At 37.3% G+C, this 23,343-nt stretch overlaps 4 protein-coding genes and 1 long non-coding RNA gene across 5 annotated transcripts; 1 reads left to right on the forward strand and 4 right to left on the reverse strand.

The window, feature by feature from the left end:
• The first annotated feature begins 5,792 nt into the window (after positions 1-5,792).
• On the forward strand, positions 5,793-7,131 carry LOC116022899. The gene is made up of 2 exons (XR_004099312.1): positions 5,793-5,919; positions 6,897-7,131. It is a non-coding gene; the product is annotated as an uncharacterized LOC116022899 (long non-coding RNA).
• LOC116022808 (histone acetyltransferase GCN5-like) lies at positions 7,097-8,115 on the reverse strand. Its single transcript, XM_031263692.1, has 2 exons — positions 7,967-8,115; positions 7,097-7,805 (listed from the first exon to the last, which is right to left on the reverse strand). Exon 2 carries the CDS (start codon positions 7,747-7,749, stop codon positions 7,321-7,323), a length of 429 nt encoding a protein of 142 aa, XP_031119552.1. The 5' UTR covers positions 7,750-7,805; positions 7,967-8,115; the 3' UTR covers positions 7,097-7,320.
• A 2,281-nt stretch (positions 8,116-10,396) lies between these two features.
• LOC116022817 (EPIDERMAL PATTERNING FACTOR-like protein 2) lies at positions 10,397-11,733 on the reverse strand. The gene is made up of 3 exons (XM_031263702.1): positions 11,277-11,733; positions 11,116-11,156; positions 10,397-10,898 (listed from the first exon to the last, which is right to left on the reverse strand). Exons 1-3 carry the CDS (start codon positions 11,386-11,388, stop codon positions 10,632-10,634), a joined length of 420 nt encoding a protein of 139 aa, XP_031119562.1. The 5' UTR covers positions 11,389-11,733; the 3' UTR covers positions 10,397-10,631.
• A 1,105-nt stretch (positions 11,734-12,838) lies between these two features.
• On the reverse strand, positions 12,839-17,907 carry LOC116022382 (putative lipase ROG1). The gene is made up of 10 exons (XM_031263095.1): positions 17,003-17,907; positions 16,765-16,832; positions 15,888-15,958; positions 15,212-15,523; positions 14,845-15,005; positions 14,603-14,658; positions 14,264-14,316; positions 14,054-14,183; positions 13,646-13,743; positions 12,839-13,517 (listed from the first exon to the last, which is right to left on the reverse strand). Exons 1-10 carry the CDS (start codon positions 17,287-17,289, stop codon positions 13,446-13,448), a joined length of 1,308 nt encoding a protein of 435 aa, XP_031118955.1. The 5' UTR covers positions 17,290-17,907; the 3' UTR covers positions 12,839-13,445.
• A 1,513-nt stretch (positions 17,908-19,420) lies between these two features.
• On the reverse strand, positions 19,421-22,608 carry LOC116022013 (pentatricopeptide repeat-containing protein At1g03100, mitochondrial). The gene is made up of 3 exons (XM_031262559.1): positions 22,545-22,608; positions 19,756-22,380; positions 19,421-19,549 (listed from the first exon to the last, which is right to left on the reverse strand). The coding sequence occupies exon 2, from the start codon at positions 22,304-22,306 to the stop codon at positions 19,958-19,960; it is 2,349 nt and encodes a 782-aa protein (XP_031118419.1). The 5' UTR covers positions 22,307-22,380; positions 22,545-22,608; the 3' UTR covers positions 19,421-19,549; positions 19,756-19,957.
• Positions 22,609-23,343: the final 735 nt, after the last annotated feature.

Below are 23,343 nucleotides of genomic sequence, written 5' to 3' on the forward strand. Positions count from 1 at the left end.
TAAACAAGGATACAGTTGGTGCATCAGCAGCACTAAAATATTTCCCACCGATCAATGGCTGTGCACAACTTGAATTGAATGAGATTCTGACCATAAAAGAACAGTGGGGATTTGCTCTTCTCGGCTGTTTTGTAGGAAGATTCCCAGGAATTCATGCAATCCAAACCTTGGTTAAAGAATGGAAGGTTGAATGCAAATTTTTCACCCGACCTAATGGTCATGTTCTTTTCCGTTTCCAATCAGAAGAGGACCGAAGTGCAATACTTAAAGATGGGCCTTATTTCTTGTTTGGGAAAAGACTCTTTCTTAAATCACTTCCGGAAAAGTTCAGACTGGAAAATGAAGATTTTAGCATTTTACCTATATGGGTCAGATTTCCTTTTCTCCCCATTGAATGTTGGTCCCCTACAGCATTAGGAAAAATTGCCTCATGTATTGGCATTCCGATATGTGCGGATGAAAAGACTCGAGAGCAACGCATGGGCAGAGATGAATTTGCTAGGATTCTTATTGATGTTGATACATCAAAACGTGTTCCAGATTCTGTTGTGGTGAATATGCCAAATGGGAATTCTTTTAGGCAGAAAGTCACCTTTGAACTCAATCCATGTTATTGCACCAAGTGCAAAAGCAATGATCACCTTATGGATGAATGCACCGGGAAAAAGCCTTGGACTAAAAAGAGAAACAAAAAGGGCAAAGCTGCAAAATGGGTTGCAACCAAGGCATCAAGTCCGAACAACTCCGTCTATAAGGGACAAGATTCTCTAGGCGCTGCTTCGGAATATCATACTAATATCCAGGAGCCGTGCCCCCAAACAAATGACGCTCCCAATCCTTGCACCGATTTACCTTGCCAATCAATGCATCCCGAGCCTTGTCCTGAGGCAATGGAGGCAGTAGAGCCTTGCTCTAATTTACCGTCTAATATCGATTCTATTCCAGAGATTGAGGATCAAAGGCCAGACAATGCCTCATCAGATGAGGCTGAAAAACAAACCGAAGAGGATACCCAATCCGTGACAGGTGAGGGTAAGGAACGAGATGGTACTTCCTCTTTAGATGGGACTGAATCTTTAGATGCAGAACAAGGAGATCAACCAGATGATAGAAGCAAGCAACCCAATGCTCCAGATACCAGTGGGATGAGTACAAGGAGCAAGGCAAAAGCAGGACCAAAGACAAGTTTTAAAAATGCACTTCTATCCCCTCCAAAAGACAAGGGTACAGCTGGAGGTAGCCGTGCTGGAAATCGTTTTGTTTCCCTGCCAGTGGGGGGTAAACCATTGGCCCGTGGCGGTGGTAGACGGCAACCCATCTAGGGTTCCAAATGATCCTCGCATTTTGGAACGTAAGAGGGCTTAATAAGGCTCTCAAAATGGGAAGGGTTGCCAAGTTTGTAAGGCAACATCATATTTCGTTTTTTGGACTTCTTGAAACCAAACTTCCACCCCATAAAGTGGATCTTTTATTTCAAACGCATTTTAGCAATTGGCATTGCTTTGTGGACTTCAATATTATTCAGAGAGGAAGGATCATTCTCGCTTGGAATCCCTCTAAAGTGGACTGTTCCGTCCTTGATGTGTCTCCACAGGTTATTCATTGTTCTCTTCGGTGCAAGATAACAAACAAGAACTTTTTGTGTTCTGCAGTTTATGGACTCTATTCCGTAGTGGAAAGAAGATTGTTATGGGAGAAACTCATCTCCCTTGGACCTCTTCAATCAGTTCCTTGGATGATTGGGGGAGACTTTAATGTGGTGAAAGACCCAGAAGAGAAGCGAGGAGGACAAATCCCGACAAGTTATATGACTAGAGATTTTGTGGAATGCTGTGCACACCTCAATCTCACCGATGCACCCAGTTCTGGTAATCTGTTCACTTGGACAAATGGGCGGGTAAAAGCAAAATTGGATCGCATCCTCATTAACATACCATGGCTTAATTCGGGCCTTGCTTGCTTTGTGGAATTCTTAAAGTTTGATTGTATCTCAGATCATTGCCCAATGGTTGTTAAGCTTTTTAACAATTCCGGTGGTGGGAATAGGCCTTTCAAATTCCTCAACATGTGGACCACTCACCCTAACTTTCAATCTATATTGGAGGAACGATGGGGCAGTATCGTTAGGGGATCCAAGCAATATATCCTTGCTATAAGATTGAAGGCATTCAAAAGGCCCCTTAGAGAGTTGAACAAGTTGGAATTCGGGCACATCTCCGAAAAGGCCAAGAGAGCAAATGAGGAATTCCAAGCTTTCATCCAGAATTTTGAAGTTGAATCTGCCCGAGATGAGGATCGTGAAAGACTCAAGAGTCTAAGGGAGCATGCTTGTTTTTTGGCTGAGGCAGAACGTTTATATTTCTGTCAAAAGCTAAAAACCAAACACTTACTTCATGCCGACAAAGGGTCCAAGTATTTTCACGACTTGATTCGTAAGAAACATCGGGACGGGGCAATCAATTTTGTTCTTGATCATAATGGTGAGCCAACGACATCAATTGACCAAGTTGGTGCCCTATTTGTCAATCATTTCCAGCAGCTGTTTGGACAGGCAAGGGACCGTAGAAGCTGTGACCGGGATTTTTTCCTAAATGGACCGAGTTTAAATAATGATCATCATTCTTTACTTGAGGCACCTATTTCAGAAACGGAAATCAAAGAGGCCTTATTTGATATTAATGATGAAAAATCACCAGGGCCAGATGGATATTCATCAGCGTTTTTCAAGAAAAATTGGAGATTTCTCAAGGACGAAATAATCGGTGCCGTCATGGAATTCTTCAGAACTGGCATTCTGCTCAAGCAATTGAATCATACAGTAGTTGCATTGATTCCCAAGAAGTTACAAGCCCAATTCGTGGGGGATTTTAGACCAATCTCTTGCTGCAATGTTTTCTATAAAACCATTGCGAAAGTCCTTGCAAAGAGATTGAGTGATGTGTTACCATCTATCATTGATCCAGCTCAAGGGGCCTTTGTGGGAGGAAGAAATATGTCAGACAACATTTTCCTTGCACAAGAATTAATTCGTGGCTACTCCAGGAAGAGGATTTCTCCGAGATGCATGATTAAAGTTGATCTCAAAAAGGCATATGACACCATTGATTGGGATTTCATTAAGGAGGCGTTGGAGGGTCTTCGCTTCCCAACAAAATTCATTGATTGGATCATGGAATGTGTAAGCTCAACATCATTCTCAATTTCAGTTAATGGCTGCCTTTATGGACATTTTGATGGGAAAAGAGGCCTGCGACAGGGGGATCCAATATCCCCTCTCATCTTTACCATTTGCATTGAGTACTTCTCACGGGTACTCAAAACTAAGGCTCACAGCCCACTTTTCACCTTTCATCCGAAATGCTCCCAGTTGGGTATTACACACCTCGCCTTTGCAGATGATTTAATGCTTTTCTCAAAAGGAAATCCAGCATCGGTCACCATCCTCCTTAATGCTCTAAAGGAGTTGGAAGAAACTTCGGGGTTAACTGTTAGCATTGAAAAATCTAACATCTTTGTAGCAGGGATCCAGGATAATAGACTGGATTTTTCAGGAATGCCAAAAGGCCAACTCCCGGTAAAATACCTGGGCATTCCTCTTGATGGGCAGAGGCTCAAAGTTGCTCAATTTTCCCCCCTCATTACAGCAATCACTCGGTTAATCGAAAAATGGAAGGGATGCACCTTGTCATACGCTGGACGACTTGAGCTCATAATTTCAGTAATCCAAGGTACTATTAGTTTTTGGATTCAAAATTTTCCCCTTCCTGCTAATGTGATTGATCATGTAGCATTTCTTTGTGGAAAATTTCTTTGGGGACGGCGAGTTTCCCTAATCACTTGGGATAAGATTTGCTTTCCAAAGGAAGAAGGAGGGCTTGGCATCCATGATTTTAAAGTTTGGAACACATCCTTCTTCTCAAAGGTTTTGTGGGACATACACTCCAAGAGGGACTCGCTTTGGATCCGTTGGGTAAATTCTGTCTATCTAAATGGTAATGATGTTTGGGAATTCTGCCCAAATAAGAGGGACTCTGCGTTATTCAAGAAGATTTTTGAAGCCCGAGACAAGATCTCACTGGCCAAGGGAGGAGTGCAAAATGCAAAGGAATTCCTTCATAACTCTGTGAACAACAACAAGTTTCAGGTTTCACAGATCTATGACCTTCTTCGAGAGAAATCTCAACCAGCTTTTGCATGGAGATTTGTATGGAGATCTTACATTCCCCGCAAATTTTCATTTATCACATGGCTTGCCGTTCATCAAAGGATACCAACAAAGGATAGACTTGCTTTTCTTGACATCAATACCGACTGTTCAATGTGTGTGGGTGATAAAGAAACGGCTCAACACCTCTTCTTTAAATGCCCCTTTTCATTACAAGTTTGGAATCAAGTCCGGATGCATTTTGGGTTTCACAAATGCACGAATGCAATCAAGAGCTCAATCAAGTGGATCAACAGATTGCACGGAGGAGCACGCTTGCGTTCGAAGGCAATTACCATTGCTCTTATTTGCACAATTTATCACTTATGGAGAAACCGAAATAGAGTTCACCACGATGAAGATCGGTTGCCCATCGATGGCCTAGTGAAAAACATCGCCAAAGACGTGTACCGAGTCATCTTCTACCTTTATCCCATTACATAATGTGGACATGTTTCATTGATTTGCTGTATTGGTTTTTTTGGTCCTCCCATGTATTTGGACCATTTTTTCAGTTTTATATATATGGAGAGGATCTCAATGGTTGGACATGCCAATTCACTTCCACGAAATGGCCTCCACCTATTCGAGCATAGGATTAATCCTCCTCCATCTTGTTTTTCTTAGTTGGCTTTGCCACTGTTTTGGTTGTAACAATGTACAGCATGTACTAGATGTTTTGATCTGGGTCGGGGCATGCCTCGTTCCCTCGAGAATATACATTTACATTTCCTCAAAAAAAAAAAAAAAAAAAAAAATTCACAAATTCAATTTTTCTTAAACAACGTATCAAATTCAGATACTTTAAATAGGATAAAGTGTAAAATTACATTCTCGATAGTATTGTTGTGTAATACTATTACATTTTAAACTGCTAAGTATCTTGTGGTATAAAATCAGTGTAACCATTTCAAAATATTGAACTTGACCCTCTCGACTTCTTCTAACAACAGGTAGGGTATATGTACGTTTAGTGATTCTTGAGACATGAGGAAAGTCGCTGAAGATGGCCAGCTAGGTAGGGAAAGTGGAGTTTCGTGAGGGTGGGGGGACCAAAGGAGTCACTTTCTGGGGAGTTAGTTTTTGAGTCTCAGTCTTACTGGATCCGTTACTACCACCACACTACCTTTTATCTAATGGTGAAAACGTTAGGTTAGGTTACACCTACCCGTTAAAGAATACCAACAACAAATGATGAGATCACAGTGTTTACTTGGAGTAATTACTGCTAAACAAAAAAAGTCTTGACATAATGTGTCAGCTTCGATACCACTAATAATGGGAACCTTTTGTATTTTGGTTTTGTTCGCGATGGTGCGTAAAGTGTTTCCCTTTTCCATCTTTTTTTCAATTTTAACGTTTTCCATTGCAATCCTTATAGCTGCATATGTATCTGTGTTCTGAAATGCTGTACCTGAAACAAATTTGTTATAAATTTGGGTGTTTTGTAAAATTCCGTGCATATGAACACAAATTATATATTTAAATCAGATTTGAAAAATAAGTAAATATATAACTTGTGTATGTGATTTATGTTTTGATTTTTTGTGTCTTTCTCTTGCCACCATGCAACTTGCAGCCTCAATTTAGGGCCCAAAGTGGCCCATGGACGTTCTTGAAGGCCTGAAACGTGTTGGTGATCAGAAAGTCCAGAATGGTGGCTCTGATTCTCTGGAGGTTGAATCAAGAGTGTTGCGAGGTGAAGAAGATGAAGGGTAAACCCATCCCGCCTTTTCTCTACTTTCAGAGTTACTTTTCATTTACTTTGGATCGTGCAATGCGCACTTTGCGTTTTCTGCATTGAGTGCAGACAAATTTTTTTGGGAAAAAGAGCTTAAGCTTAGATGCATACAATGCAGGGGATTTTAGCTTTTGGGAAAAAAATCTCATCTTTATTTGATGCTCCGTAATCCGTATTATGTTTGGGGAAGACGAGAATCTATTCTGTGTTTTGGAGATCCTAAACCCATCAAATCCCCCGAGTTCCGCCTTAGTTCTGAGATTTTGTCTGGCAAAAATGGTTCCTTTGAATCTTTGATAGATCTCCTTTTGGGATTTCACTCCATTGCCAGGAGTGAGATTTCATTGGGATTCCATTAAATGCGCTTTCTTTACTTTGCAAGTTGGCAGGCAATGCCTGTAGTTACAGCAAGGAACACTTTACTGATCTGAGATTATTAGGTTGCAAAGATCTGATCTTTTTGCTCATTAATGGTAACCCAAATTATACTGGTTTGTAAAGCCCAACATGGTGGAAGTTGTTTTCAAAAAAAAAAAAAAAAAAAACATGGTGGAAGTTTAGCCTCTAAGATTGATGAAAACTGTCACCATTTCAGTTACCTGGTAATTTTGCCCATGTTGAAGAGTAAAGACATTGATGAACTGAGATATACATAACTTGCAGTGTTAATTGGTGAATTTATTGTCTGGGCATTAGTTACTTTCTTATTCAGTTTGCCACAATAAAATTTTTTTACTTGCATTTATCATTTGTAGTGACTGAAGTTCATGGGGTGTGGACACTGTTGACCTGCACTCTTTGCTATCTTTGTGCCTTTAACCTTGATGACAGGCCTTTGTATTTGGCAACCTTCTTGTCTTTTGTCTATGCATTTGGCCATTTCTTTGCAGAATTCCTAATCTATCAGACCCCTGGAGATCAGAAATCTAATTACTGTTGCCATCTTTGCAGGTGACTTTTCTCTTAAATCTCTGTATATTCAATGCTGTATCTATTGCATCAAGTCTTAAATGGCTTCTGATTTCTTGCCAGCAAAACAGATTTGCTCTTAACCCCGAACCACATAATTTTTGTCTTCTTTACTTTCTGTCATTATTTTAGATTGTTGTTGTTGTTTATCTCAAGAATGATTGTTCAAAACTTCATACATTTCAGCTCAAATGAAGATGTTTTTTGTGTCTCAAAAGAACATTTTTATGGTGCAGACTGCAGAGTGATTACATAGAATGCAGTTTGCTAAATCCTATGTAATCAGAGATTACAGATTGAATAATACACTTGGTTTTCCTCCTCCTAAACTTAAAATTTTCCTATTCTCGCCCGCAATTTGTCACTCAGGAACAAACTGAGCTACCCGAGCGGGCTAAAACTTTTCCTATTCTTCTTTATCCTCTTCCCCTATCAAATCCTCCAATTGCTCTTCTGCCTTGTCTAGCTCCCCTCCATCTGTCTCATCATCTCCTTCATTCTCCCTCAGCTTCCTCTCTTCATCCTCCAACTCGTCCCGGACCTTCTTCTCCTCATCATCCAACTCCGCCTCATCATCTCCGGCCTTCTCCTCCTCCTCCTCAATCTCCGGGTTCAGGCCCTTCCTCCCTAACTTGAGAATCTGAAGCCTGTTTTCTCCTCCCTGCCCTGATACCTCACTGCCACTTCCCTCAATTGCACCCTTCTTGCTGTAAGATTTGTTGACCTGATAAAGCAGCCATATACAGAGGGCAAGAATCACACATATCTGAAACCCATGCTTCAATTTGAAGCCTTTTGCCCTCAAATTCCTACTTGATGATTGCTTCAACAACATCTTCAATTCACAGATTTTCAGCAATCCATTTACCAGGAAAGCAGAGATGAAACAGCCTGTTTAATGTTCAAGAATTGCAGAATATCAGACAGCAGATTCATACATATAACTAAAACTAGGAATACCAAACCTTAAAATTTTCTTTCAAGAATCTTTAATGCCACAGAAGGAGTAAAAAACATGCTTGGAAACAGAGGGAAGGGGACAAAATACTTACCAGTAATAGCAGTGGACAAGAGAGATAAGTGTAAATGACATGCCAGATAGAGGAGGGGAAGTTAAGGTGGAGAGATATGTGGTGTCGGTTTAAGGTTTTGGGTGTTTGGAGGAGTGTCGGTGGGATTTTATTCGACGTATCACTTGGAAAAAAATCGTGCCCCGTGAGCTCAATAGGCTTCATAGAGAAGACAGTGAGAAAAACAAATTGAAAAAAAAAAAAAAAAATGGGACAAGTGAACCACTCACCACCATTCTAAGTATAGTACCGTACCAAATAGATGTTTAATAACTACAAAATTTTAAATTTGACTCTTCGTGATAGTTATCTATTAATCATGTTATTGAATTGATAAATTATAGACAACTTAAAGCTAATTTACTTCATTCTAATTATTTGTCAGTTAAAGTCGTAAAATGAATTTCACATAAAGTGAGTAACAATTATGGACTTTTATGTGAATGAAACGTAGGTAATACCAAATTTATTTTGGTTTTTAGAACAACATTGTTTTGGTGTTTTCTTATAATAATTTCATTTGGTGATGTAGTACTCTAGGCTCGGCAAATTATTGTGTGGACCATGGTCCATACAGCTGTGTGGACCATAATAAAATGTGCATTTTTAATGTACTAAATGTACATTATTTTTATACTATAAAAATAATGTACATTCAGTACAAAAATAATGTACATCTCCTGAATATAATGTACATTATTTTTATACTGAATGTACATTATTTTTATATTGAATGTGCATTATTTGATAGTGTGGTCCACATAGCTGTGTGGACCATGATTACTAGGCTCACGATTTTTTTATTTTGGTTGTTGGACCAGGTTTATAGGCCCGTATTTAGAAGCCCAATGGATTTTATTGAAGGCCCAGTTAGATTTGGGCAGCTCAACTTGAGCAAATTGACTAACGAAGGACAAAGGTGATGATAAATGTATGTATAGCAACGACAAATTATACGGTGGATCATAAATAAATAAATAAATGTATATTTTTGCTCCTAAAAGGTTGGATTCTCAACTCCAAGGCACCTCACGCTCAGGCCTGACAAAACATCTAAAATAATGTAAATTATAGTAACTCTACTGAACACAGATGCTAAATCTTTGCTTACCCTTCACAAGAAGCCCCCATCACTTAGTGTATTGAAGATACATTATTCAATAATGTACCATAATGTATTAAAATGTATATTTAGTATAATAAAAATGTATTTTACCTTACCAGGTAGATCATGGTGGATGACATAATGGTACACTAATACTAAGTATATGAAATCGGTAAAAGAGTGATAAAACATGATTTTCATATTTGAAGATTATGAGGTCGATAATCTAAATTTTTTTTTGTACAATATACCTATCCAAATTATTTTTGTTTTGACAACTAATGGTGAATTAACATATTAAGCAGAAATTTTAAAAGGATGAGTGAAGAAATAGTTTGATTATTACAGTGGAAATGTTGTGTGGTATGAGAGCACAGGGAAGAAGGGGACGCACAGCACAGACACAGACACAGAAACAGACACGCACGCACATGGAAAAAAGAAAAGAGGGCAGTGCATACGTTGGGATTGTGGGACTTTGATGGAATTGAGAATTTCGAGGTATGGTTATAGAGAAACTGTGAAAGAAAACACAAAATCTTGCAAGATACGAAAAATGGCAGCACTGTTTAACCAGTTTGCTCTGACAATAGCACAATATAATGCCTGTTCAATTATTCATCCATTTACCAGTTACCCCCACGCTCTCTCTCTTCATTTACAGTACCAAACCCTGACTACTTCTCCGGGTTTGAGCCCAGTCAATTATGAGTAATATTCTTTTATTAGCTTGATTTGCAAGACGAGATTTATTCAGTACTACCTTTGAAAAGAAAATAATTCTTATAATACGTAAAAGGCCGCAAACTTAAACAAGACCCAATATTCTCTTCAAAAAGAAGTCAGAAGGTCACCGGATTGAAACAAGACCTAATGCTCTCCTCGAAAAGAAAATAATTCTTGTATCAGAAGATCACATACTCATACAAGAAGTTGACTAGAATGGTAACTTTTAATTATGAGAATTATATTTCGCTCATTTCGCTACCTTTTTTCAACCACATACTCCTACTTTTGTTTCCTTTCTTGTAATAGTTTGTGGTACTGTTACAGTGGAGACTGAGACCATACAGAATTCATAAATGTAGGGACATATATAATTCATAAAACATATACTATATCTATCAAATTTGAAAAGATATGTCACTGAGACTCTGAGAGGACAACTGTTGATATCCAATGAGTAGGATGGCCATTTTTATAATAGTTCTGGAGAGACAGTAATCAAGACTGTTCATCTCCTCCTTTTTGTGTGTTAATGAGAAGAGGTTTGATTGGATTTTGGAAGGATATGTACACACTAATACTGGATGGAGTAACATGAACTACATTATATTCTGCAAGGATTTTATACTGAGAGATCATGCACATGACACAAAAGTATATAGACAACTAAAATTGAAGAAACTTTCTATCTTCATACACCAAAAAGGAAAGGGGAGAAGAAAAGAGAGGCTTCTTCCCCCCTTTGATCTGACTATAATTCTGGGTTTCTTCTGATCTGATCTGATCTGACCTTTTGCTGCTTAGCTAGCTAGTTCATCATGGGTTGAAAAGTAGGTCTCCACATTTACACTTCCAGCACATGGGCTTGTAATTGGAGAGATAATCCCCTCTTGTATAGGCCACATGCTTGGGGACTTCCTTAAAGCCATGGCTGCCTCTACTTGTCTGTTGGTGTTTGAAGGTTGGAACAATGGGGACTTGGACTGCTTCACAGTGCCCACAGTTTCTGCACCTGCTCTCACATCTTGGTGGCCTTGACCCTATCAAACTCCTCACCCTCACCACATTTTCTTCATTTCCTTTCTGCTTTAAATGCATGCAACACACCATCAAAAATTCTCATCTCGGACAATTCGAGCCAAATTGGTCAAACTTTTAACTTAGTAACAATTGAGTTACAAGTTCAACTCCCATCGGGTTTATTAGCCTTCTTAGTTTGAACCAGTCAGCTGGTTACGTTTGTGGCTCAAGTAACTAAAAAAATTGATCTCACAAATTATATATAAAGATGAAATCTCACCTGGGGTCTATCCTGCTCTAGTTGCTTGGGCATTTCTCTGCCTGAAATATGCAATAGAAGAGTTAAAGAACATGGAGAATAGTAATTTCAGTGTTGTGTGTCATGTGTGCAAAGATGAGTGATTTGAAAGAAAGAAAGGATTTTGGAAACTGCCCACTTACCATGAGCCAAGAAGCTAAAATGGGTTAGGGCTGAAATTGAGAAAATGAGGAGGAATATGATTAGGTGTGGATTTCCATGGCGGAACATGCACTGGTGGGAGCAGGCGGCCATTAGGGGGTTTCAGAGAAAGCTTGAAGTTGGAGCAGATCAGGGAGTTTTAAAGACTCAAAAGGGTATATGAGAGAGCTAAAGGAAGATGATCAGTGGTTCCATAACGCTAAAAGAGATAATGGATTTCCAAAACTAGTATTTTCTTGCTTTGCTCTCTACTATTTTGCAGCGAGGGAAATGGAACATTTAATGCAGAGAACAGAAGGGTGCAGCAAGAAAGATGAGAGTAGAAGAAAACGAGTTGAGATAGTCCCTGAAAAGGGAAGGACATCAAAACCTCGTACACTGAGCCCCCTAAGTTCCAACACTTCCCTAAATGAGGTCTTGTTAATTAGGGGTGATGGATGCTAACGTGGGTGTCTTGGGATAAGGCTAGATTTATACCTAACCCAATTTTATTATTTTTTTTATAACTCAAATTTCTAGCTTCGCTTCGTCAGACTGTATTCTAGTTTACAGTATTGTATATTGTATATACAAAGTTTTTACCACCATTGATTGACTTCTCAGGATCAAAGTTTCTTAATGACTTCTCAAGTTCTTAAACTCACCGTGACACTAAAATTAAACGTTAATTGAGTTATCATTTGAGCTACCTAGCGGGGCTACACCTACTCAATTTCAAGAATCTAAAAACAGGTCACACAAAACATGGATTTTTCTGTGATGGATTCAAGAGATCAGATAATACAAGCAATGGAACAATTGGGGGTTTCCACTTTCCAATCATCTGCAGCATAATTAAAGTGCGCTCACTAAAAAGGGAGAGATGATAGTAACATAAGAAGAGAGCTTTTTGCACAAAAGGACAAGTGAGTTCACAGGTGTGGCTTAATGCATATGGGTTTTCATTTTCCTCCCAATCTCCCACTCGCTTTGTCCCCCTCACTTGTGTATATCAACCATCGCTACTTCCATTCCCACACGCCAACTCCCTTTTATTTTTAGTTATTTGGCTTTATCATCTGATTTGAAATGACGGGTAGCATTTAGTTTCAAGAAATATCATATTAGTAGAACATTTAGACCATTAACAACTTGAAATTCAGTTGTAAGAACTCTCGAGATTAAGGTATAATCTGTTTCATATATCCATATTTTTAGCACCCGCATACAAGCATTTGGAGAAAATTTGTAAACCATTTACAAATGACAAAAAGTTTTAGGATTAAGGTGTAATGTTTTTTTTTTAGTTATTTGTCTTTATCTGCTGACTTGAGAGGATGGGTAGCATTTATTTCCAAGAAAGGTCATAATTTTAGGGTAGGTGCATAGCTACAAAGAGATTAAGTACAACAGCTACAGTGTAATCTGCCAAAGTTGTTCAATGTGATGGAGAGATTTTGCCTCCAAATCCACGCAAAAGAAAGAAAAATAAAACTTTTGCATGTCAAATCCTCCCTAAATATATGTTGTCTTGTCACAACCTTAATCATGAATTTCCAAAAAAAAATCCTTCAAATATCACTCTGACATGATCATTTACATAAATCTTCAGATAATCTTGTTCTGTCACAAAATTTTCAGAACAAACCTTAATCTAGTAATCTACTTAGTATTCTGTAGCAACTAATTTCAGTTAATCAAGAAATTTTTAAACTTTTTAGGGAAAAGTTGTTCCATCTATCTTTGCATTAAGGCAAAAGCAAGTAGGACCAAATCTTACCTGACCCTGATTTAGCTTACCTGCTATTCATCAGCTTTTTGAGACCAGTGGGGCTTGGCTGAACTGGATTCCCACTACCATTCAAATCTCAAAAAAAAAAAAACCTCTTTTATGCTTCAATTATTCACTGTGAAGCACTCAAGATTACCCAGAAGAATTGTAGTTCATTTGGATGTACTGTTATAAGCTTTTCTTTGGATGTATGAAACTAGATAAGATATATCTTGCTGTTTTAGATAAGACTACATGCATAACAGATTGTAAAGCTAAACTCAGGGTTCTGTATGCATTTTTACATTTTACTGACTAACTTTTCTTCTTATATTCTTAGTACAAGAACCTGTGCATATACCTCGATTATGTTTTGAAATAATTAAACTAATCCCGTGACTTATAGTACAAAATTGTCGATCATGTGTTGTATAACGTCAGCTCCATCAGAATTAATGCAATACTTTTGTACCTGGATGAAGTTGGAAAGAACAAGTAGTGTTACCAGCTAATTGCATGTTTTTTTTAAAAAAAAAAAAAATGGATTTAAGTAGTTAGACTATAATGCATTGGAGAATTCAAGAAAGACGAGGTCCAGACCTGAATCGTGTTATGTGCAAAGTATCTTTGTTTACTTCCACGGAAGCTAACATCTATACGCTCCCAGCTCAGTTTTGTTAAGCCTTTGATCATGGCCTCTGCAAATGAATTAAAAGAAATCATGGAAACCACAGAATCGTTGTTCCTAGAATGGTGACTTTGCTTTTTATGCCGGTATTAGTGATATTACACCAAAAAACTGTGAATATGAATTATCTCAGAACAGGTTATTCCCAGAACTTTCACAAGACTGAGTTAGCATTTGCAACCGATATGCATAATGGAAACCAATCTCTCCAGAGTATTGTGGTAAAATATAAATAAATGTATCATTTTCGTGAAAATGACCGTTGAAGCTCAACCACAGAGCATCAGTTTGACAGTTCAATAGGATAGCAGAAATCTAACCTTCCATATCACGAGCTTTGTGTGCTCTACTTGTGGTCTTCTCGGAGCCTTGTTCTTGAGAGGTAGGAGTCTTTACTGGTTCTAAATTCACAATATGCGGGTACTTCTCCACTCTTTTGAGATTCTTACGCTGAAAGAGAGGAATTTCCGAGACCATGTAAGTAAATAATTCGCAAATCAATAATTCACAGTACACACTTTAATTTTTACCTTTGGAAGTTCATTTCTGGGCCGTATTGATGATGTACTCCACCCAACTATATCTATATTTTAAGTGTTAAGGTTTTTTGTAAACCAAGAATATAGAAATGGAATGATTGTATTATTATGGTTAAATAGAACCCCTAACGGCCTAACCTTAACCAATTTGAACCACTTCTGAAACATCTGACTGTTAGGTGATCTAGTTTGTATTGATCATGACCATAAACATTATATATGCATATAAAGATGTTATGAACAAAGAGAACAGTAAGGAAATTTTCAATTTCTGTAGAAGATTAAACTAGGAGAGTCGCACAGGACTATAATGTATATACTCCAGGATACGGTCGAAATGTATATTTGCATAGGCCACACGACGCCTGAATGATTCCAAAGCAGATCTGGAAAGAGAAGTCAGATGTAAGAGATGTTTTGCATTACACTCATTATTATTTTCAATCGTAAGCAACTAGGTTTTGGGGACTTAGGGACTTGTCGAGAGAGGGGAATGAGAGCTGTATTCAAGTCTTGTGCCCGGGAAATTGCATAATTTTTAGAACAAGTTTAATTTGTTCATAATGACTTACATGAATGGTAGATCTTCAGAATCACTGGTCATCTGTAACAGAAGAGGAGGTTTTCCATTATCATGGTCAGTCAAAAACAGATGCCTTCCCGTTCTTCCAAGTATCCCTGCTGCACGGGATATAACATTCTCGAGGGAGTAAAGTCCACAGAAGGCAGGGACCTGTAAAATTCAAAGAAAAGATAACAAGCATTAGTTAAAACTTCAAGATATGCACTATGAATACAATATGTACTACTAAGTCAACAGTCTGACCAACTTGGCTAGGATTGACTCCTAGCATATTATGTTCAGTAAGCCTCTTAATTGTGTATCGACTCTTCTCCATAAAGAAGAACAAAAGAATATGCAAAAAGACAACAAATCACCTGTTTGTGCCCTCTTGAACCGAGATGAGGTGTTGCAATGGTTATGAAATTCACCGGTTCCAGTCCAGCAATTTTTCCTTTCAATAAATCTTCTGAATGCAAATCATTATTAGATTCATTTAATTCACAATCTCCATTTTCTTTGCTGGGTGATTCATTTAATTCACAATCTCCGTTTTCTTTGCTGGGCCTTCCCGCACACCCTTTTCCATATAGCGTGGCAATCGCATATCTTGATATCAGGCCACCAAGTGAGTGACCAATAAAAGAAATCTTTTGAAGATTTGGATACCGTTGTACTACAGATGTAACCTAGGATAAATTTTAAATAAAAAATAAAAAATAAAAAATAAAAAAAGAAGCAAAAGCATCAGTTTTTTCTGCCATTTTGAACTACATATGTAATCCAGTATGAAAAATCAGTTCAGAGTGGAGTCAACTTCCAAGAGACAAGGAGCAAGAGGTTTATGTCTCAACAAGAAGAATGAGAGGATAAAAACAATATGAGAAAATTATCAATGGCACATTAAAAATAAATAAAGTAGAAAAATATCAATGTAAAAGAATAAAAATAAAATATAAAATCATGGAACAAGCAAATGGTTTTGAGCAAGGACCATTTCAATTATACAAACTACAAATAAACTGCATCTGGGAGAAAACAAACAGTACGCACCTCTTCAGCTAATCTCTTCCCCATTACATCAACACCATCAAATGTCAATGTTGAAGAATTTGATTCACTGCCTGAAAATAGCATATTAGGTAGAAATTTTTGAAGTTAATATCAATAACACATGGCTCAAACTAATTTAGAAGATCAGTGGCCTTTAATGTTGGGCAAAATTCAGCACAAAATATGCAAAATTTTCTTTGTTTTCTCACTATCTGAGAGCACTTCATAAAAAGACTAGTTTCATGACTCCAATTATCCTTTTTTTTTCTTTTGCATTTTTCATTTGTTAAGTGATCTGTTCTTTATATGGGAACATCAAATCATCAACTATTTCACTCGGCTTGAGCTCAACTAAGAAGTACAGGGCCAGATTGAACTCAAAATATTCAAGCTCAGCTTGAACTCAAAAGCATATATCACTTGGAAGTTGACAGAGTGAGCTATGCTAGATGAGAAAAAAAAAAAAAGTAAAATGTTCCATAGTAAGAATAAAATAAAAACACGAAGCTCATGAAACTACTTGAGCATGCTCAAGCTCATTCACATAGAATCAATCTAAGCTCTGATCCAGCCTAGCTCAAGTAGTCAATAAGCTGGCTAGGCTAGCAGGAATCTCTACTCAACAATTTTAAGAATGGCAATGTGCATTGATTTAAGGTAAATATTCAGAACTCAAATAGAACAGGTAAAGGAGGGCATGATGAGTACTATGCATATGAACTTCACTATGAACAAATACTTTAATTTGAGTAATAAATCAAAGCTTGCCATAGAAGACCAATAAGATCTTGCACTAGAATACTCCCACAGAATCTCATTTCACTTAATTAACAAGAAAGAACAAGTAAAAAAGAATAGAATGAATCATGGAGCTAACAGTGAACTATGACATCTTGTGGATAGGCCTTCACAAATTGCTTGGCAGGAAATTTCCAATTCTCAGCACTGCAGGCAGGTAAAACCACGAAGAGAGAAACACTATTATCAGCATCAAACATGACAATAACAGCCCCAAATTCAAAACTTTTTACCAATAATAAGCACGAATATTACCCTTCAAATCCTCAATTTTACTTATTCAACTCTAGTTAGTTAATTTAGTTTAAAAAGTATACCTGCCAATAATGCCATTGACCATAACAACCAGGTGAGTGGATTTTTTATGTTTTTCAGTAGCCTCCACCTGGAAGCCCCCGTCGCCGGCGGATCGTTCCACCGTCGGCACTTCATCATCCAATCTCATGCACGGGAACAAATAGTACCTCTTCTTGAACCTCCACTTCTTCACAGTATTCCCAGCGCTGTTCTTCTCCTTTTCATCCATACCCATCTCAGATTTTCCGTCTCCCACTTCCTCTTTTACAGTGAGGTCTGATTCACTCTTCATTTCCAACGAACCCATTTCACAAAAAACACACAGAACCAGCTGATCGATAGATGGGTACAAATAAAAAACGAATCTTTGGGGTCAAAACTTAAAAGATTGGCATTTTATACCCAGCTGCCTTGCTCCATGCTACGAAGTTTCCTCAAGCTGTCAAGTTTCTCATCACTGACTGTTGCAGGCCATGGAAACTTGGAAATCTCGCAACTTTGAAGAGTCAAGATTCAGAATTGACGAGCCCAAGCTGCCTTTCATCGATCAGAGACAAAAATAATTCCTTTTTAAATTCTTTTATTATTTTTTATATACCAAACCTCTAGGCTCTAACCCACTCTTATTCTCTTAATCTTAAAATATACTATATCACATCGTATGAGCACTCCTGCTACAGTATCAATGTCTCCCCAAATAATTCATAAAATATCTGCCAGAGTCGCCGTCGGCTTTCTACTTCTAGAACGAGAAGACAATGACTAGTTGCTGTGTTGAGAATATTATATAATAATCGCATCGTACCTTGTTCCAATATCATGAGCCTGTGGGATCGGTAGAGTCGGTAGACGATGAACGACTACGACTTCGTGAGGTTTGACTTTGTAACATACCTAATATGGTCTCCATTAATGAATGCTTCTAGACTTTGAATGAATGATAACCCAATATTTTTGGGCTTTGTTGTAGGAAATTTTTGGATTTCTTTCCTAATTTATGCTTTAAAACCAATCTTTTATTCATGGATATATCTAAATATAGCTACGAGAGATATAATTCACAAATAGAAATTATTACTAAAATTTCCTAACTTACCCGCAAGCATTTGCGTTAAAGTTTTAGATTCTTGCTGCTTCATTTTACTTGTCATATTTACTATTAATGGATCAAATTAATTGTTTCTTTTTTAAATATTATTTATTTAATTCTAAATTTGTTTTTGTTGTATTTAATAATATTTTTAATATAGTTTCTAAATATATAAAATTCATACATTAATACTAAATTTAATTTTATAAAAAATTAAATTGAATATAATTTCAATCATATCTCATTAATCAAATAAAAAATATAAAATAAGACACAGAGAATAGTTCTTTATAGCAATCTTAGGGTGTGTTTGGAAGTCCGGAAATCATTTTCCGGGCTTCGTGTGTTTGGCAACCGCAGGAAAACGTGGTCAACGGAAAACATTTTCCGTTGACCACGGAAAATCAATGCAAAATTCCGGAAAACGACTTCCGGACAAAAAGTCCGGAAGTCATTTTCCAAAAATGGGAACAAGGCTCCATAACGAGGAGGGATGGAACAAGCCGTCCCTCCTCAGTCGGCGGAAACCGGGCATCCGCCGTCCCTTTTTTTTCTTTTTAATTAATTAATTAATTTAAAATAAATATTATTAGTTTATATATTTTTGTATTTTAAATAAAATAATAAAAATATATAATTATATATTTCTACTTATTTTCCACTCATTTTCCGGAAAATGAACCAAACACCCAAAGACAATTTTCCGGAGTACATCCAAACACGGAAAATGAACTCATTTTCCGGAAGATAACTCATTTTCTAGAAGTCATTTTCCTGCTTTCCAAACGTACCCTTAGTCTTGTAATTAATAACAATTTATAGTACTCTTCTATCCCGACTAGTATAGGTTCATCGATTTATGTAAAATTATACTCAAAATAAATGATAAATAAAATTTTAAGATTGTATTGACTTTTCCATGTAACTCGTCCCATGATATATATTTTTAATATTAGTGTGCGTACACACACATAAGGGAGGATTTAAATGAAAACACCGTAAATACATCCACACCCTTCATACGGAGAAATCAAATGAAAACACCTATAAACATATCCACACCCTTCATATGGAGAAATCAAACGCTAAGATCTTATCATTACTAAATTTTTAAATTTACAATAATTATAAAATGAACTTAACGTTTTCAAAAAAAAAAATTGAACTTAAATAATTATAAAATGAACTTAACGTTTTCAAAAAAAAAAAAATTGAACTTAACTAATTGACCCCGGATGTTTTTTTTTTACAACTCTCAGGCCTCAACTATTGATGAACCGTTGGAGATTAATCATTACTTTTACGGGATAATTTTATGAATGTAGTATAATTTTTGCTATTTTTTCCTCCCATTTTCCTTCCCCTCATTTCCATAGGAACAGAAGAATAAATCCTGGTAACATCATATGCACATATCTCTGATCTCTCTCATACAGTGCATATTTGACCTCTTTGATTTGTGGCTACAAAACAAAACCTGCAAAAGAAGAAACAAATCAGGTTAGTTTATCCGCTGCAACAATCCATATTCAGTGCTCAAACGATTTCATCCCTGATGAAGTGGATGCACAAATATTAAAGCACAGGAAATGCAGACATAAAGATGAACATATATATACAGGAAAATAAATGTCAATTCTTGAAATTATATAACAAGCAATTGTTCAAAAGGTTGAAGGGAACCTTGCTAAATTCTTGATCTCTCGAGCTGCCATCATAAATGCCACTCCTCTGATGAAGACATCTGATAACCACTTAGTGATCTACTGATAACATAAATCTTCTTACTCCTCTCATGGCTGGGCATAGGATTTTTCGCTTGATAATCCCTGAAGAATGTAAGCCTCATGACCAGGGCTCTGGAATTCACGTATGAATTGCGTCTTCAATGTAGACCCACCCATCTCTTAAAAGCCAAAGCTGCTTCTCGTTTTTTTAGCTGGGATTCTGTTTGGAATTTTGGAGCCTTGCCTTTGTAGAGTGTTTTATGGTACTTCAAGAATAGTGCACGATACTTGTACATATCGATAAACATGTTATCTTTTTCCATCAACTCCACAACTTCATTTGCTCGTGTGAAGAACCCACCTCTCACGAATGTATAAAGCACCGCGTCCAACAGCTCCTGATCAAACTTCATTCCACTTGAATGAGCAATTGATTTCATTTGGCCCCATAATTCAGCGACCTCCACATATTGTCCACCTATAGAAGCATAGCCAGTAACCAACGAATGAAACGTTTGTGCATTTGGCGCATGCCCCAAACTCCTCATTTTCTTAACAGCCTTTTCAGCATCTTGCATCAGCCTCTTTTTGCAGAAAAAATGAATGACATTATTCCAGTCATGAACTCCATAATCTACTTTTTGCCCTTCCTTTATTTCCTGCAAGAGCTTTGACATTAAACCGGCTTCACCACCATCTGCACATCCTTTAACCAAACTCTCAAATTCTTGATGACCTGTTCTTGGAATTTTAGCTTCTTTCATCTCCCTGAACAATTGAAGGGCTGATTGAGTATCTTTTTGAAGCACCTGTGATTCAATCAGTACGTCATAACAGCTTGCATCTAGTTGGACCCCAGCTCTACGAGCATCTCGAAGCAGTGATGTAACCTCTCCTGCCCTTTTTTCTTTGCAGTATGCTTTCAGAAGAGAAGAATAAACAGAAGAACCAGTCTTAACACCGACCAAGCGCATTTCATCAAGAAGATCATGAGCCTGATCTAACCACCCAAGTGAAATGCACGAATTGATCACTTGAACCAAGACTGAATTGTCAACTGAAACTGGGGAATCTTCTTTCTCAGCCTTGATTAGGAAGTTTACCAGATCCTGTATCCTGCCAGCATCGAGGAAAGCCTTTACTAATTTCACATATATTGTTTCTGTTGGCTGGAGAATTCCACGCTCACTAGTTATCAATTCTTTTTGGTTTTGCAACTTGACCACCAACAAATCAAGCATTTCTTCTGTCTCAGTCTGGAGTTTTAAAAACCTCCTGTCTCTACAGAAATCTTGATAAGATAAGATCTTTTCTGATTTGTCTCGATTTCCATGAGTTAAATCTCCCCCAGATACATGCATAGGGTTTGATGAATTCCTGCAACTTTTAGAGCTGTCAAACAATAAAGTAGCCACACCAAGAGAATTTTGAGCTCTCTTTGCCTTGCGAAGCATTTCTAGGACCATCTGGGATGCAGATTCAAGATCTCCGAAACTCAAATGACATGCAAGTAGACAATTATAGAACTGTCGAAACTGGATATCAGTTAGGTTATGCGCCTCATCAATGTGTCGCTTGAGCTTCTTTAGCTCATCCAATCGCCCATTTTTCTCATAAATATGAGCCATGATAATCAATAAGGTAGTGTCAGCTTTCACATTGATTCGAGGCATCATGTCAAGAAGCTGCTCCGCTTTTCTGGTTGTGCCAAAAAGAAGACATCCAGCTACCGCTATGTTAAATGAAGTAACATTAGGCTTCATAGCAATCAGAGGTGCATTAATCTTTTTACGAGGGTCAACTCTCCCGTCTTGAAACAAATAACCTATTTCAAGAACCAGCTCAGCCGCAAGATAAGCTCCAGCACCAGTTTGTGACATATAACCAATGATTGCAGACCAGGCACCCACGGGTGGAAAATGCTCCATCTCAACAAGCTTCCTGACCAGAGTAGATGCTGGAATAGGCAATCCACACTTGGAAAGCCCCAACGAGAGGTACAACAAACTCTCTTTCTCCAATAAATTATTCTTGTCCTCCTCAAAGATTTGCTCAACCAAACCATGAGCTTTCTCAACCCATTCAACTTCTAAACTCTCCACACAGGCTGCTAGAAGTTTGCTCAGAATCGATTTTCTAGGAAACCCAGCCATCCATATATGTCTTTCCAGCAACTCCCAAGCATCAACAAACCTACATTCATCAATCGCACGTTCTAACTCCTCACTCATTTTACCAAGGTCTTGAGCCTGGACAAGGATAGTCCCACCCATAGTCGAATAGGATTGCGAGGATTGAGATAACAAATGCTGAAATCTAACCACATTATTATGCCCTTTATTTACATTGATCAATGACAACCCAACTAATCGACTAACAAGCTTTAATTTCCAATCACCATGAATCTGGCATCCACAAAGTTTACCAATAGAATTACCAATAACCAAATTAAGTGAACCAAAAGCAAATTTTGCACTCAGGTGGCTCAGTTTCCTAATAGGCACCATCTTCTCGAAATAGCATTGCTTAGTCCCTCAGATTTCACATTAGTTGAAGATCTTCATAATACATAGAAATTCGCCTATGAAAACGTTAAAGCAGCACATACATATTAAAAAGTTGTATTATGAGACTGTAAAAACAGAGTGAAGTGAAAATCTAATTTAAAACGAACGCAAAACAGATATATTTTTCTGTTAAAATAATGTATAAATAACTGAAAGTAAGAAGAAAAAGGCTACTGACCTGCGGCGGAGGACGGCGAGTTGCAGCCACCTGAAGGCGGTGATGTCGGAGAAGAAGAAGTAAAATGTTGAACTCTGTAGATATTTGCCACATAAAAAAAAAAACCCCCAAAATAATTGTAATCGGCTCAACAGTCCTTTGGCCCACGAAACCAATTGAAATTAGTCCGGCACGAACTTAGTGGATCGCTTCAGGCCCAATTTTCAGATTATAAAGCAAAATTAAAAACTGGAATGCTCTTAACGTCCAAATTCGAAAATGAAAATAACTTTTTCAATTAAAAAAAGAAAAAAACTTTTTTGGTCAATTTCTAAAAATTATTTCAATATAACTATAATTTTCATCACCTTTCAAAGCAAAAAAAAAAACTATAATTTTCATGTGATAGCCATCACGATTCTAGGACAAAAAGGGTGTGATATCCTTCATGATTCATTATTCTTATGTGTCTTTTTAAATATATAGCATGTATATTTCGCACTATAAAAAGACTCTCTTTACTCATTTAGAGAGACTTTCTTTCCCTACACATTCTAAACGCATCAATGAAAAAAAATTGAGCTAATACTCGATTGGTCCATCGACTATTAATATTTAATTATTTTGATTCCCGACTTTCAAACTTACTCAATTTCATTCAAGCCATGCAATTGTTAAGCAAAATGGTCCTCAATTATAACTATTTTGATTTAGATCAATGACTATTTAAGGTTAAAAATTGCATAGTTGATGATGAAATTGAGTAAGTTTGAAAGTCGATAATCAAAGTGATGAACTTATAATAGTTGATGGACCAAAT

The sequence above is a fragment of the Ipomoea triloba genome, chromosome 1 (genome assembly GCF_003576645.1).
Source record: "Ipomoea triloba cultivar NCNSP0323 chromosome 1, ASM357664v1".
Classification (NCBI taxonomy): Eukaryota; Viridiplantae; Streptophyta; class Magnoliopsida; order Solanales; family Convolvulaceae; genus Ipomoea; species Ipomoea triloba.